General features: G+C 35.5%; 2 protein-coding genes across 4 annotated transcripts; one reads left to right on the top strand and one right to left on the bottom strand.

The window, feature by feature from the left end:
• Positions 1-66: 66 nt before the first annotated feature.
• LOC141814957 (putative sugar phosphate/phosphate translocator At1g48230) lies at positions 67-8174 on the bottom strand. Of its 2 annotated transcripts, none has more exons than XM_074702916.1 (10): positions 8017-8174; positions 6293-6573; positions 4981-5088; positions 2853-2884; positions 2735-2785; positions 1764-1825; positions 1429-1690; positions 600-865; positions 417-514; positions 67-260 (listed from the first exon to the last, which is right to left on the bottom strand). In XM_074702916.1, the coding sequence occupies exons 2-10, from the start codon at positions 6377-6379 to the stop codon at positions 114-116; spliced, it is 1113 nt and encodes a 370-aa protein (XP_074559017.1). In that variant the 5' UTR covers positions 6380-6573; positions 8017-8174; the 3' UTR covers positions 67-113. The 2 variants fall into 2 exon arrangements, with proteins under 2 accessions (XP_074559017.1, XP_074559018.1); XM_074702917.1 differs by lacking the exon at positions 8017-8174 and adding an exon at positions 7849-7873.
• A 3473-nt stretch (positions 8175-11647) lies between these two features.
• Positions 11648-16460, top strand: LOC141814760 (beta-galactosidase-like). 2 transcript variants are annotated; one of them, XM_074702705.1, is made up of 18 exons: positions 11648-11857; positions 11947-12042; positions 12135-12247; positions 12351-12417; positions 12492-12584; positions 12699-12845; positions 13067-13155; positions 13295-13400; positions 13503-13590; positions 13840-13958; positions 14037-14201; positions 14404-14573; positions 14660-14769; positions 14873-14982; positions 15182-15292; positions 15368-15469; positions 15714-15919; positions 16010-16460. In XM_074702705.1, the coding sequence occupies exons 1-18, from the start codon at positions 11648-11650 to the stop codon at positions 16119-16121; spliced, it is 2214 nt and encodes a 737-aa protein (XP_074558806.1). In that variant the 3' UTR covers positions 16122-16460. The 2 variants fall into 2 exon arrangements, with proteins under 2 accessions (XP_074558806.1, XP_074558807.1); XM_074702706.1 differs by having other exon boundaries at positions 11699-11857; positions 14037-14208; positions 14411-14573.
• Positions 16461-16528: the final 68 nt, after the last annotated feature.

Genomic DNA, 16528 nt, shown 5'->3' with positions numbered 1-16528 from the left:
GCCATATAATCTATTATACCTCCAACTCAAGCAAAACTCGTAGCAGTTCTTTTAGTTTGAACAGTTTGAACAGCAACTCGACGTCGAGTCATCAACAACGATCCTGCTGTTTACTATGTTGACTTCAAACTGGAAAACCTCGTAGGCTGGAGGAGCAGCGCTTCTTCGTCAGCCATGAATGAAGTTACCACCACAGCATCATTCCCGCTCACATTAACATTGTCGCTGAATAAATCTGATTGCTTCTCCAGCTTCCAATCCTGTGCAAATAGTTGAAACCCCACATATATCTAAGAAATCAAAAGTCACTTTTAACTAGAAAGGGAAAGTAGGATGCCTAATTTTTTTCATTAATAACATGATTATTCTAGATGTAGGTAAGCCCTGTCTGTGCTTTAGCTCTTCTAAGTTCTAACCTTTGTCATCCTCTCAGGGGTGCTTTCTGTAGGAAGTTGATTCGACGCTCTGACATCCTTTACCTTCAAGTAGTTGTACAAGACAACCCCACAAAGGGCTGGATAAATAGAAAAATTAGGAAGAGGTAAAAAAGAAATGAACTGCAGCCGTAAAAGATTTTGAGCAAGGAGACTAGAGCTTACCAATAGCATAGCCAATTATATTAAGACCCGTAATTGTAGATTCAGGAAAGATAATTGTGGCAAGGGCAATCAAAATCCAGTCTTTGAGAACCCCAGCAACTCTGATAGTCACTGCCCCAGTTCTACCAATGACCAGAAATATAGAGAAGTTCAAGGCCAATGCGCAGACAGCATTTGAGAAAAAAATCCAGAAATTAAACTGGATTTGTGAAATCTCAATCCCCGTCTTCTCCAATACATACCAAGGTACAAAAAGAAACAAAAAACTGCAAATAAAAAAAATACAGTGGTAATGATCATCACAAGTGTTAATTTTTCAAAGAGAAAAACGATATGAAACAAAATGAGATACTAGTCCCATCAAAAAGGGAGGGTAATATTCACACATAAAGAATTAAAAAATTAATTTTTAGTCTTATCACATTATCTGTTTCAGAATTTACCCAAAATACATATGTCATCACTTGCCCACTACACGATATATCTTCTATTCTAATAATTCAATTCTTCTAGCTATAGAATTTGTTGGCCACCCTTGAGAATGTCCATAACATTTCAATCTATTTTCTACCATCTGATCCTCATTACCCAATAAACATCTGCAAAGCATAAAACCATCCATGATTCCATGAGCTACAAAATCATTCTAGTCTGATGGCATTCTCACCATTGATGCTATGGTCACAAGAATTGAAGCTATGCTTCCTGCTTATTTTTATGAAATTGGTATTGCAGTAACGAAATATCAAACAGTTAACAGTGAGGCTTAAAAGGTAAAAAAAAAAAGCCCAATGATTAATCAATGAGTAGATTCATGGGTATAACATACCTGCAGGGTGCTATGTAATATAGACTTGTAACAGGATTTAGAGTTAAGCCTTTTTTCTGGAGGAGAACCTGAGTTAAAACCAGCCTTAAAGCTTCTGCAAATATACCAGTGACCTGGTAAGCTGTTCCAACTACATTAAAGTAAATCTCCCCATATGATGAGATTGCAACACCAATGCTGACCAGTACCATATTCAAGAAAACATCACATCTTAATCTGTCAGTTCCACAAATAACAGCCATGATAAATGTTGCAACTGGCACTGCAAGAATTCAAATTCAAGAACAGTAACATGGGTTGACAAAACATAATGGTGAAAGGGCAAGGTAACTCACTCAAGGCCTTTAACATCTGAATAAAGGCAACTGAAATGTGCAAATAAGCTGTGTTTCCGAACCTGTAAAAGAAACAAAATTGCTTTCAAAATAAATTGCTAATTATTCTATGCCTATTTTTAATTGATTTGCATCTTTGGAAACTGACTAATGATTTTCTCAAGATTAACTGCTTTGATAGATTGCCATTAAAATTAATGCTGAATTTAAATTAGTAACAAGTTGGGTTAGTTTATCAATTTTATTCATTAAATATCTGTAAGGCTTATATCCAAAAGATAGTCAAACAATATAACAACATGAAGAATCAACAAAGGAGAAAGAAAGTCATTAAACATCCGTAAAGTTTATATCCAAAAGATAGTCAAACAATATAACACCATGAATAATCAACAAAGGAGAAAGAAAGCAGAAAATCAGTTTGATAACATATTTCCTCGCCAATTATTTTATCCTCTACGAAAAAGAGTGATGTGAACATAAAATTTGGTATGCTACTATTGTATTGCTGAAAAGATTAAATAAAGAATTCAGAGGCAAAATTGAGAAAGAAAATAGTCAAAATGATAGTCCAAAAAACCATTTTCCAAACAAGTGAAAAAGGTATATGACAAAAACAAGTCTGAACTTTTTGAACAAGAAACTTCATGTCTTGATACACGAAAATAGCATATGCCTATTAAGACACAAAATGGAATTTGCAACAAAAGCCATTGATTTATCAGCATACAACTGAATTCACTCATTTATCATAAGAAAAGTCTATAATCAAACAAGAAATTAGCTGTATGACTTATTAATGATTAATAAAGAACCAAACAAAAATAAAATGAGACCCAAATAAATATGCTATCTGAGTGACCACAATTAAGGTATAAGATGATAGAATTATACTGTCTTACAAATAGTTGAATAAAGTTTGATTAGTCTGGAAAGCAAATCATTCTTGAAATTACAACAAAAATACTCACCAGAGACTTGAAGCAAAGAACGCACTAATAGGAATGACGCAAGTTGCATATCTGCAGGATTAATAGTATATATTAAAGAAGGAACAGTGCAGTAGATATGTGAGTTTCAAACCCTTACATTTGAAAAGTCATCTTAACTGGTGCCACAACCTGCCAATCAACAAATAAATCAAAGTGAATTTGGCTGTCATCTGAATCATGTAAAATGAATTTCTGAATTTGAAATACAAGGCAATATGATCTCAATAATACAAAAATTGACTTTTTCCTGTGCAGAAACTGATCATGATATTTCTGTCGAACAGAATTTTCATATCACAAGTTACTAAAGTTAATAAGAAATAAAAAAACAAGAATACAAGAAACATGCACATAGTCAAAGGCTCTCTGATTATAAGGACGGCAAAAATACTACTAACTCATGAAGTCTTTCATCAACAGGACAACATGCATTGCAGTTGCTTCAGATTTCTACATTGGCAAGTTTTTCTTACTCCTACCATTTCTTCTTTTGAATTGACAAAGAAATATTGAATGAGCCAAGATTTGGGTGTTTGTTGATACATTACTAACCTCCAACATGTAAGATCAGAAATGCATTTGAACATATGCCTGGATGCAAAATCAAAGCTAATTGCAGCCTAGCCATCTCAGTTAATGAGGCAAGATTCATGGTTTAAAATTTCGTTCCGTGTCGGGCGAAACAGATGAAATTTACCATTCCGCCCGCCATCTGGCATCAGCACTATGTGTCGCCATGGGGTCGCGGTGGGGACTCCCACGGGCGATGGGTGCGATGATGCAGAAAGGAAGAAATATGTTAATAATTAACTTTAGGTTAATAATTTCAAACAACTCCTAGCTATAATAGGATAATCTAAATAGGCTTAATCAAAGTCTAATAAAACTATCCCATTAATTTAATATATATATATATATATATATTTTAATTTCAAAAATATATTATAAAATTTTATTTATTTATTTACCATATGGAGGCGGCGTGATCCCTTATTTTTTATTTTTAATTAATATATTTTTTTTTTATTATTTTAAAAATACAGAACCCATATCGGCATGACACGACACAATACTAAAACAGTATCATTCAAGCCATAAATTGAAACTCCGATACAGCTCAAGATTTTAAACCATAATAAGATTAGAAATTTTTTATGGTAAGGGAAGTCTTCAGATTTGTTACAATATTACAGTATCATACCATACTGAGAAAAAATAATTAAAACAAATAAGAAATGAATAAAAAATCAACAGCATAGCACTGAGAGTCAGTATGGTAGCATAAATTAAATAAATTATCACATGAAACTAGGTAATTAGTGTCTAGTAAGATCTGAAGTGTCATTCCATGCCAAGTTCCAAGTCTCCATGAATGATACAATTTCAATATCGCATCATGCCAAGACTCACCACGCTATAAAATGTTTCAAAATCAACTCAAATGCATGTATATCCTATAATCCCTTACACTTGATTTATTTGCCTTCAAATATAAAACTATAGCAATTATAAAGAAAATTAAATTAAAATTTTAGTATTACAAGTTACAGAAATATAACTGTCATCTCAACTTATGATTATCTCTACCTAATACCAAAATATCATGCATCAAATGGGAGAATCAGTTCTTGTAGCATCCTATTAAAAGCAATCCCATAGTTTTCCATGACGAATATTAACTATTGCTCCCAGCAATCCTTACTAGGTGAACCCAACCTACTGTATTTAGTAATTTCTCATATGCAAGAGGTTTTTTCTAGTGATTAGATTAATTCCTAATTTTTTTGTTCCCTGATAAAGCATCATGTAGCCCACAGTCAAAAGGGATCTTGCATCTTCGAAGCTCAAAAATACTAATAGCAGAGTAAGAAACATATTTTACTAGCCACTGGACCCCAATTTTTGAAAGAGACATGACTTTCTGCATTGTTTGGATGTTTAAACCATTAATTTTTCAAAACTAATTATGACAGATTACAAAAATTTTAATGTCTAAACTAACATGTAAAATTCAATGAAAACAGGGTAAAGTTCATAAAGAAGAAATATATAGAGCAAAGAAAAGCAGGATAGTGTATCACAATAATAACAAAACTAAATAGCAAAAAGATAAAATGTAACAAGGATGAAATCTTAGCAAGAAGAGATGTAATAGGATGGGAACAGGTTAAATCAAGAAAATCAATAGCTAGATGTACAATAAATAATAACATTTTTATACATACCTTGAAAACACGAACAAGGAAGAATGCTACTACACCAGAGAATCCCATATGAATCATAGTAAGTGTTATGGGGAAGGGAAACTTGAAATACTTGGGAGATAATACCCACTGAAAATTGATCAAAAAGAAAAATTATATACATAAGAAAACCATTTCAAATTGGATATGGTTAACTAAGCCTAATTGTCACTATAATAATACTTAACATTTCAAAATCATATAGCTATTCAGCAACTAGAGACATAGTTCCTACCTTTGCAATAAATTAAAAATGTGCATAAGGAATGCTTGGAAGTTGTATTATCTAAAAATTTGATGCCTAATGTTTCAGGATTTATTTGGCATAAAAGGATTCATATTCCCATGGCCATCTTTACCCCAATAAAATAAAACAATCATGCATATTACTGATTGAGAGAATATCAGACAATCAATTCTTATGGTTGGTATGTGATGGGATTATTAGGTTTTTACTTAACAAAATTACAAGAGAATGCTAAGTCAAATAGGTAACAACAGAGAACAAATTGGAAAAACAGCAAGAACTCAGAAAATATTCATAATCAAAACTAAGAAGCGCAATAATGTAATGGCATGCTATTAAGAAACTGAACATTTTAGTGGAGGTTGTGTTCTCACCTAAAATTTCATTTAATGAAAAATAAAATCTCATGGAAAGATATCAAACATGGATTTTAAAGGATATATCAGTTTCCATGCATTTGGAATTGAAGTGCAAGACCCAAATTATGCCCTAAAGATAAAATGTAAAGTGAAACCTTAATATATAAGTGGAATTAAGTACTTGAGAGAGATATAAAGTTCGGACATCAGAACCTTCTTCATACTTCAAGGTGCTAGGTTAGGTTACTTGGTGATGAGAATCTTCTTTACAGTATAAATTAATTGCTGGTGAAAATATGTGATATTTGACATAAAATGCAATAAGAAACATCAATTTATAAAAGAGTCCAAGCACAAAATTTGCGTGTGATTTGTGATAATCATTATGAGCAAAAAAGTAATATACCAAAATACTACCATATTAGCATCCACTTGTTTAGCTACATAGCTGTAAATCCATCACTGACAGGCTAAGAAGAGAAAATATATGTGCGCAAAGTCCATAAACAACCTTCTAAAACACATATTATATTAGAAATTACTCTTTTATAAGGATATTGTATATGCGCACAAAGTTCATAAAAATCCTTCTATAACACATAGCTAAGAACAACATAAATTATTTCAAGTTCATTAATTTTCACAAAAAAAAAGAATTAAGGTAACTCATCAAACAAAAACAATTTACCTTGTTATACAGGATAACTCCAGATGAGAGGCATATGTAAATAAGAAGATAAAGGTAAGTCAGCAATAGTTGTTTGCTGATCAACATGCTCGCCTACTCCTTTAGAAGTTTAGTTTCCAGGTTCAGATATGCTTAATTAGTTGGTAACTCAGATGGAGGAGCCATGCACATTGATATGTTTACTGATTTAGCAAGCCAGTCTCTATTGAAAACCTTTTATGCACATAAATATTAGGCTAACTATTCCAGGCCACAAGTTTTACTCGCGAAATACAGAACACCTGAAAATGATCAGAGGTAGTAAGCCACAGAGAGAAAAACAGCACACTGAATAAATCAAAGCATACAACAAAGCATGAGGCATCACGTTTAGTGCCAAGAATAAGACCATTTCACCAGTTTGAAACTTTTGATCTATGACATGGGAGTACTATACTACTAGCAACAATTGAGAATATGAAATGCATGTCCGTGTATTCTGCCAAAATCTCTAGAATGGTTAAAGTGATGGATAAAAAAGTACACTTATCAATAAAACACGTACATACGACTACATGAATCATTCCACCAGCTCACCTTCAACGATTGTTTCTTAGCTATTGTGAATATTAGTGAGAACTGATTAATCACTTGTTATAGTACAAGTGAAAGGCAGTAGATTAGCTAAATATACACAGAAAAAGTTAAAGAGGTGGTAGATATGGAAATCAATTGACCCGGCTAAAGTAATATAGGGTAGAAAAAATCAAACATATAACATAATAATAAAAATTCAATGTACAACTAACACAATTAGTTGGCATGACATATTTAGCACAAATTTAGATGTTGAGTTCATCATTTTGATAGTTAACCCCTCTTGCAATAGTTTAGGACTTTAGGGATATATAAAAAGTTTAGTATTTTGAATTTTGAAGTTTAGCTACCTTTTAGCTTAGTGAAAGAAACTTTCTATGTAATCCAACTACTATGGGGAATCATCGTTACTGGTCCAATTGAAGCTAAACAGTTCAAATTACACTAAAAGGTGTTCAGACAAAAATAAAGAAAAAAATAAAACTAGATGATATATGAGATATGGTTACAGAACCATTCAATTTTAAACAGGACGGAAACCCACAAACTAACCCACCGACTGAATTGGAGGTCGCATCCCTTAATTACAATCCAATAGTACTGACGCGCGTGTGTTAGGACTCAGAAACAGTAACTAATGATTTCATCTTCAAAACCAAATATAATACTGGAACCAAACTTCTTTTTATAAAGTAGTAACTAGTATACACATTGTCACATGACTACGGAAGACAGAAACCTAATAACTACATCGAAAGACAACCAAGACCAGTGCCTTCCAGAATATTCAAGAAACTCTCTAAAAACACGATAGAAAATAACCAACCGCTTAATAACTAGGATGACACCACAAAAAATCTCGATAATGAACCATAACACAAACTGCAAGTAGTTCCCGGTCCTGAATCTGTGGAAGTAACAGCGTAACCTAATTATAAAGAATAAAAAACACATCTACGAGTCTCGAAACTAGAACATACAGATCTCAAACCCTATCATTCAATTCGATAGAAAGGCAATCAACATCTTCCACCACGTCCGCGATTAAACTGAACCTAATGCAGGGATCTCACATCGGGATAACACCAATGTGATTGCTTCGATTGGTAAAAGAATGACAGAAGATCGTAAAGAGCATAACATGAAACCTGTGAGGGCCACCTCATCCGGAGACGCGGAGAGAAATGAAGGAGACAAGATCTACAGCGTCACGGCGAACGGAGGAGCAATAATTGACTCCTCGACACCCATGACCGCGGCCCTAGGACGGAGGAGAGGAGAGCGCCTGCGTCACGTGACCGCTTCCGACGAGAGAGGTCCGTGGCGAGTGGCCAGGGAACAAGGCACGCGCACCACTGTGATGAAGGAAGCGCAAGGTGGGTGCTGGGTTGGACCGCCGGTTTTCCCAAGAAGCGTAGGAGCAGGCGGTCTAATTGCTTCCGGTTTATAGAAGAGCAATTATTCAAATCGGTTCTAGTATTTTCAAATTCCCAAAGTAGCCCCCTAGATCCGGGAATTTTTAGGCCATGTCCCTTTAATTAAATTCGAACCCCAATAATAATAATAATAATACTAATAATGAATTATTATTATTATTATTATTTATGAATAAAAATTAATGAATAATAAATTATAAATTATTATTATTATTTATGAATAAAAATTATAAATTATTGATAAATAATATTAATGGATAATATCGTCGATCATGTTCATATATAGATCTTCTATCAAATTTATAAATAAAAAAATAAAATTCATAAAACAAATAAATAAACTTGTAATATAAAACTCAGTTTTAAAATTTTAAATTTTAAAAATCAAATAAGCTCGAATGAACTAAACTCGGGATGAATCTTCTATCAAATAAACTCATATATAAATCTTCTATCAAAATTTTAAATTTGATTTAGCATACTCGATTATTTTATAAAATAAACTCGAACAACATAAAACTTAGCTCGTGGGCAACCAATAAAATAGGCTTGAACCAGCCATTAACAAACAATTACAGAAGTAAACTAGGAAGTGAAAGTAGAGTAGCGAAAAGGGGAGATCTATCTACTTCTCTTTCGAACCAAAACCCCTTTAGTCTTCTCATTCCATTCGAGCCGAAGCTCTCAATCCCTCTTTAGCAATAACTCTGGTGCCTTTGAAATAGTAGAATTTCGACAATCACAAACACAAAGCAAACAACATAATCGACCTCAAGTGTAATCTAGCTAGTTCTTATGTACATATGCTTAATTTTATGCTAAAAATATACTCAACTCTCAAATGAAACGACTACTCTCCTAGTGGGATAAGACTTGATTATTATTATTGTTGTTGTTATTGAGTTCTTTGGATGTATTGGCGTTCTTATCGCCATAGTCTAGTGTGTATTAGAAGGTTACTAAAAATAATCTAGTGTGTTTTGATAAATCTTAGCAATGCTAAAAATTACATTATCTCTTCTTTCTTAAATAAAGAAAGCACATATAGGGAAGTCTCTCCCTCCATACATACCATATCTTCTTAATTGGATATATTACAAAAAAAAAAAAGAATGATTCAAATAAATTTTCATAACACTTTTCGATGGGACCATATAGTCTTTGTATCATTTCAATTTATCGGAAGTCTCCGAAAAAACTCACATAGTTATGAGGACTACTAATGAGCTAATACGAGTTTTATAGATGTGTGTGGATGGTTGAGCCAATCATTGATGGACCATGTAACCTTACCATGGGGACCAAATGAGAGTGTCACATCTTTGGCATTGGTTGTTGCTTGGAAGATCTAGATTATCGATGGGCTAAAGATACGAAATGCATTCGTTCGTGTTTCTTTGTGAGCCATGGTGGGGGCAAATGGGTTATTCTTGTTGATAAAATTTAATAATTTACATGTGGAAATTTACTTAGTCGTAGAGTTAGTGGGTTAATGCATGTTGTATGTTACATATGGAAATAGTCAAAAGTGGCGGATAGACCTAGAAAATTTTAAATCACTCTAAATCAAGACCGATGTACTCGTCTAAGTCTTCTTAATACATCGATGCTCTCAAACATCGATGTGATACATTATATTAAGAGGAGTGATTTTTTTAACTCACTCCCTAAGTCCATTCATTATTACCAATCGATTGGTAAACTGTATTCACAACTACAAAATCATTCTAAATCGATTGACAGATTTAGTGATTTACCAATCAAATTAGAAATAAGTTAAAAAAATCACTACTCTCAATATAGTATATCACATTAATGTTTAAGAGCATAGATATATTAAGAAGACTTAAATAAGTATATCAATCTTGATTTGAAGTGATTCATAATTCTCTATATCTATCAGTATTTTGCACGAAATCAACTGATAAATCTATGTCATTTAGAAAATAAAAAATTTGATATTGTCTAATAGAGGAGAGTCCTAAGAAGTATTTGTGATGTTGATTAATGAGTATCATCGTTATAACACTTCTAATGAATAATGAGCGTTTGATACAAGTTTTCATGTCGAGAACGAGTTGAAAATCATTACAAGCTTTCAATATAGCATATCACATAGCTATTTGAGAGCATAGATGTATTAAGGAGACTAAACAAGTACAAATGCCTTGATTTGGAGTGATTTGAAATTTTTTAAGTCTATCAGTCATTTTTGGATGAAACGGATCTATAGTTCTCTCGATATACTGTAGTAATCAATTAATAAATCTGTAAATGGATTGATAATAGTAACACGAAAGAGACGACGGGTAAAAAGGGAAATGGTTATGTAATTTGATAATTTTAAAATTTACCAACGTGATTTGAATATTTTGGAATTTACCAACGCGGAACACATAGTTCAGTCCAATTTTAAAAGGGTAACGGGGAACGACTACTAAAATTTATCGTAATTTTAATCTCAGTCAATCCAGCAGATACGTGTTCCAAATGCCCAGCATTCCCACTAGCGTTAATTTGGAAGTACATAAGAATCCAAATGCCCAGCATTCTTATTACGTTCCCCAATGAGATGCAATAGTCACAACTCGAATGTCCTACCATTGCACCATTGCCCCAGAGCCGATAATTTTTAAAATTTTACCTATGTGGTTCATAAATGACCGTGTGAGAAGAAATATCAAAGAAGTTGTCTTAATTAATATAAAGTTTTTATTGTTTTTTAATTCCATGGTATTGCAAAGAACATGCAACATGACAAACTTGGTCGTTTCATGTAGTAGGTGCAACGTCTTCTTCAGGATATTTTTGATGCCGGCTTAGCATGCAAATCCAACAGTAGGCACGCTCTTGAAGGGACTCATGGAGAAACCTTGCAGCAAAAGATTGAATATGCTCCATGAAAATGTCAAAAACAACAACCTCTTTATTTTGCTTCTCAGGATCGATTGTGCACATTGTGGAAGGTGTTTTTTCTCCTAATCTTTATACCAAAATTTCCTTTTTTGTATGCTCCTTCGCTTCTCTGCGCTTCTCCTTACTCTGTGGACAGCTTTAAGATTGCAGGATCAGATAAAGACTGCATACAATCGGTCCCGCCGATCGAGCACCAATCCTGAGCTCGCTTTCGCTCGCCGGTATTAAATTGCAGCGGTCTTGCTCGCATCCACTGCACATTCTCCAAGATCCTCTCTTTCTCGGTGAAGACGATGATGCAGAGAAGGCAAGTGAAGGGAGGAAGATAACAATGGCGTATTAAAGAGAACTACAGCGAAATCGAAGTAGAGAAAGCGCATATTTGAATAAAGGCGGCACCTTTGAGTGGAGAACATCTGACGAGATAATGGGCGCCGACGCTGTGACGCTTGGGCGCCGCCGGGGGCTTTCCGCGCCGATGCTACTGGCGATGGTCGCAGCGATAGCGGTTTGCTCACCGTCTCGGTTCGCTCCGGTCGACGCCTCCGTTTCCTACGACCGCAAGGCCCTCATCATCGATGGCCGTCGGAGGATCCTCATCTCTGGGTCCATTCACTATCCCCGGAGCACTCCGGAGGTGAGGAGTTCGCTCTCGCGCCAAATGTAGCTCCTCTCCTTTCTGGTAGTTCGATTAAGGACCAATTTTTATTCGCCGCTTGTCTCCAGATGTGGCCGGATCTAATCCAGAAGGCTAAAGATGGCGGCTTGGATGTCATCCAGACCTACGTGTTCTGGAACGGCCATGAGCCCTCGCCCGGCCAGGTATGCTGGTTATTCCTTCCCAACATCTCTCTCTGGTAACTTTTGGTGATCTTCAAGAGAGTTTTTGTATGATTCTTCTCAGTTTTTTGCAGTATTATTTTGGAGGGAATTATGATCTGGTTCGCTTCGTCAAGCTGGTGAAGCAGGCTGGTCTCTACGTTCATCTCCGAATCGGTCCTTATGTTTGTGCAGAATGGAACTTTGGGTAAGCTTCTGATTGACTGTCAAGAAGAAATAAGTGAAATAGAATTGAATTGTCGACTTTGCTTTGGATTTTATTTGCTTGTTCATCTTCGATTGTGGAACAGGGGGTTTCCTATCTGGCTAAAGTATGTTCCTGGTATCAGCTTCCGGACTAACAATGGGCCTTTCAAGGTAAGTTTTTACACTTTTTTTTGTTTATCTCAACTTCTTTTTTCGATCAAATCATTCATTTGTTGATATAAAAGGCTGCAATGGAGAGATTCACAGCCAAGATAGTCTCCATATTGAAGTCTGAAGGACTATTTGGGTCTCAAGGTGGCCCAATAATCCTCTCTCAGGTATTGTTTACTCATTCTTTCCCTTCCTCTAATGAATCTGATATCAAGCTTGACAATGTAGTTTCATCCAAGAAATTCTTTGTTCATATGCGCCAGTGTGCTTAAATTGAACAGATTGAAAACGAATACGGTCCGATGGAGGACTACTATGGTGGTTCCGTTGCGAGGAGTTATGCAACTTGGGCAGCTCAAATGGCAGTTGGCCTCAACACTGGTGTGCCATGGGTCATGTGTAAACAAGATGATGCACCTGATCCAGTTGTAAGTTCAAAAATGAATACTCCCTTCTCGCTCGCCTGAATTCTCACTGCAATGATTGGTTATAAATGCACATAGCATCAATCTAAACTGTTTGCATCATTGATTTCATATGATTCCAGTGCATCCTGTCAATGATTATCAGATATTATTTGTAGAAGTCAAAGAATATCTTTTAGGGGGGAAACATTATATGCAATAGTATGATTGAAGTTTCTTTGCAGATTAATACTTGCAATGGGTTCTATTGTGATGATTTCTCTCCAAACAAGCCTTATAAACCAACTATCTGGACTGAAGCTTGGACTGGCTGGTAATGTTCCCTTCAACTATTAATTCATGTGAAAGTTAACTAGCTTTGAGTTTGAATTATGATTTATTTCAGAATGAAACAGTTACCTTCTTCTCGATATACATTGCACTTACTTTATCATATTCATTTTATCTAATAGGTTCACTGCTTTTGGGGGTCCAGTTCCTCATAGGCCAGTTGAGGATTTGGCTTTTGCTGTTGCAAGGTTTATACAGAAAGGTGGATCCTTTGTTAATTACTATATGGTAAGAAGTCGAATGTTCTATTTGTATTCACTGATTGTTAATCTTTTATGTGATGATGCCTACACAAGAAAAAAAATATAAAACTTTCTCTGTCGAATCTAGTACCATGGAGGAACAAACTTCGGTCGAACAGCTGGTGGTCCCTTCATATCGACAAGCTATGACTATGATGCTCCTATTGATGAATATGGTATGCAGGTTTTCTTCCATATTTTGATCATGGTTATAACTTGTACGATAGCGATATTCATGTCATCTCATTGGTTTAACATTTGCAACTTCTGTATAACAAAACCATGCCGATACATTTGCTTCTTTCTTTTGGTTCTTTGATGCCTTAAAGTAGCCTTGTTGTGCAATCAATCATCAGTAACAAATCGTATGTTAAACGCCAAACTAGAAATTCCTTCATCTTGTGTTGTTCACTATATATACTCAGGTCTCCTGAGGCAACCAAAATGGGGTCATCTGAGAGACCTGCACAAAGCAATCAAAATGTTGGAACCGGCACTCACATCTGCAGATCCTACCATTTCAGAACTTGGAAATTATGAACAGGTTTATATCTAATGAGTTTCTGTACGATTAGGAACGAATCATTCAAATTTGAAATAATTTATACATAATTCCTTTCAGGCACATGTTTACAGAACAAAATCGGGTGCTTGTGCAGCATTCCTTTCTAATTATAACCCGAGATCGGCTGCAAGTGTTACTTTTAATGGAATGAAGTATGACCTTCCAGCTTGGTCCATCAGTATACTTCCTGATTGCAAAACTGATGCATTCAACACTGCAAGGGTGAGAAGTTTTTTTGTAACTTTCTATGCTTGCTTTCGCTTCTCATCTTTGCAACGATAGATAACTTATCTAATTTACGATGGCTTATCTTTACTACGTTTCATATGGTCTTCAAGACTTTGCACTACTTGATCTTTGAATAAAAGGAATCTACATTTATACTCAACATTCTTGAAAAACTCTATACAAATCATGATCACAGGTAGTAGCCCCAACAATTCAGTACAGAATGGCATGGGTTGGAAAGTTTTCTTGGAAGTCCTTTAGTGAACCGACCAACTCATTGGACGATGAATCATTCGTTAAAAATGGACTAGTGGAGCAGCTAAGCCAGACATGGGACAAGTCAGACTACCTGTGGTACACTACTATGTGAGCACAAGACTGCCATAAACATACTTTGGGATCTTAATTTGCAGCTTCTGTTCAGTTGAATAAAGCAAATTCTCGTCTTCCAGCGTTGATATAAGCCCAAATGAGCAATTTTTGAACAATGGTCGGAACCCCTACCTCGCCGTGATGTCAGCAGGTCATGCTATGCATGTTTTCATCAATGGAGTAAGAGATGGTAAGTTATAAGTTTAGCTCAAGCACCGCAGCTGCTTCTGTAAGAGTTTATCGATCGTTTTCGGTGTGTTTAATATCGAACAAGTCCTTGACCTGTCTGGCAGGGATTGTTTATGGTGGCCTAGACAGTCCAAAGCTGACTTACACAGGAAATGTAAAGCTGTGGGCAGGAAGGAACAAGATATCCATTTTAAGTGTAGCTGTTGGTCTACCAGTGAGTGCCTGTGTTCAGAAATTAAGTTTTCAAATTGAAATGTCGACTCCCGAGAATGAAAAGATGATAAAATTAAACAATAGGTTAAGATGATATGTAGATTATCTTCAATGACGACTAACAAGTTCTAAACTAGAGTTAAGGCAAGCATTAAAATCAATAGAGTGATGATTTTTCTTTGTTTGTTTGTTTCTTTCAGAATGTGGGTAACCACTTTGAGACATGGAATGCTGGTGTTCTCGGTCCCGTGACTCTAGAAGGACTCAACGAAGGAAAGAGAGACCTTGGATCTCAGACATGGACTTACCAGGTCTATGAATGTGCACAATTTGCTTCTTTTTTTCGCGGCAGTATTGCAAATTGTAACCTTGATGATCGGGTGCAGATTGGCTTGCGAGGTGAACATTTAAGTCTTCATACGCTTAATGGAGGTTCTTCAGTCAAGTGGGATGGTGCTTCCACAAGAATGCCTTTGACATGGCACAAGGTTTGTATCGCACAACACAAACATCGTCATAGCTCGGAAGTACCATTTCCTTATTTTTCTTTTAAGATTGGTTATCCTACTGTCATGATGATATAATAGAGGATAGAGTCCAATGACATAGAAGAATCCATATAATCGATCTCATCTAATAAGATAAGACTTGATTGTTATTGTTGTATTGATTATCCTATCGTCATCATCCTCTTGATGGTCATCATCTCACTCGATCTTTTTGGTATCCCAGGCTTACTTCAATGCTCCAACAGGGAATGACCCGTTGGCTTTAGATATGAGCGCCATGGGTAAAGGTCAAATATGGATAAATGGACAAAGTATCGGTCGCTATTGGCCTGCTTACAAAGCATATGGTTCGTGCGGTGGTTGTGATTACCGCGGAACATACAATGAGAAAAAATGTCAAACTAATTGCGGGGATTCTTCTCAAAAATGGTAAACTTTAGCCTGAGCATTTAGAAAAAAAGTGCCCATAAAGTACCACAAGCATAATGATTAACTCTTCAAGTGATTGCTAATTCTCAGGTATCATGTTCCTCGCTCCTGGCTAAACCCGACTGGAAATCTTCTGGTTGTGTTCGAAGAGATGGGTGCCGACCCAATTGGAATTTCGATGGTAAGAAGAACAGCTCAGTGAAAGAGCTTATCGTTCGAGACATCGACAAATAATAGCTAATTAAGGTGATGATTAAGTTAAACAAAGAAGACAAGATGATTGCTTGAGTTGCCATTTGCCATGATGGTGCAAAGACAGTTGACATTCCTGGTTAAGTGTACATAGAGCAAGATTATTCTACGATCATGCAACCGTATAGACTAGAACAATTCTACGCGGAATCTTGTCATCGATATATAGCAATTTGTAAAAAGAATATAGATCTGGAGGTTGCTGAATCAACTTGATGATCAAGAAACAAACAGAACAGCAAGTTTGATCTTTAAACATGTACTACTTCATATATATCGCGCCTCGATTGCACTGACCCTAGCTCAGTCGATTCTCGAGCTCTCGAACAGAAGCTGCTTGCTTGCTCTTTCACTACA

The sequence above is a fragment of the Curcuma longa genome, chromosome 21 (genome assembly GCF_044706935.1).
Source record: "Curcuma longa cultivar G26 ecotype Majalengka, Jawa Barat chromosome 21, ITB_CL_G26_1.1, whole genome shotgun sequence".
In the NCBI taxonomy this organism is placed as follows: domain Eukaryota; kingdom Viridiplantae; phylum Streptophyta; class Magnoliopsida; order Zingiberales; family Zingiberaceae; genus Curcuma; species Curcuma longa.
This window is presented reverse-complemented; position numbering and strand designations above follow the sequence as displayed.

What these genes read in the sequence shown, in the direction of transcription:
- LOC141814760 (XM_074702705.1), top strand. Translation starts at nt 11,648, where the DNA reads ATGGGCGCCGACGCTGTGACGCTTGGGCGCCGCCGGGGGCTTTCCGCG. An exon ending in GCCCAATAATCCTCTCTCAG is followed by an intron (nt 12,585 to 12,698) that starts GTATTGTTTACT and finishes TAAATTGAACAG; the next exon opens with ATTGAAAACGAATACGGTCC. An exon ending in ATGATGCACCTGATCCAGTT is followed by an intron (nt 12,846 to 13,066) that starts GTAAGTTCAAAA and finishes GTTTCTTTGCAG; the next exon opens with ATTAATACTTGCAATGGGTT.
- LOC141814957 (XM_074702916.1), bottom strand. Translation starts at nt 6,379, where the DNA reads ATGTTGATCAGCAAACAACTATTGCTGACTTACCTTTATCTTCTTATT. An exon ending in TCCTTGTTCGTGTTTTCAAG is followed by an intron (nt 2,885 to 4,980) that starts GTATGTATAAAA and finishes GTTGATTGGCAG; the next exon opens with GTTGTGGCACCAGTTAAGAT. An exon ending in CCCCTGAGAGGATGACAAAG is followed by an intron (nt 261 to 416) that starts GTTAGAACTTAG and finishes CTATTTGCACAG; the next exon opens with GATTGGAAGCTGGAGAAGCA.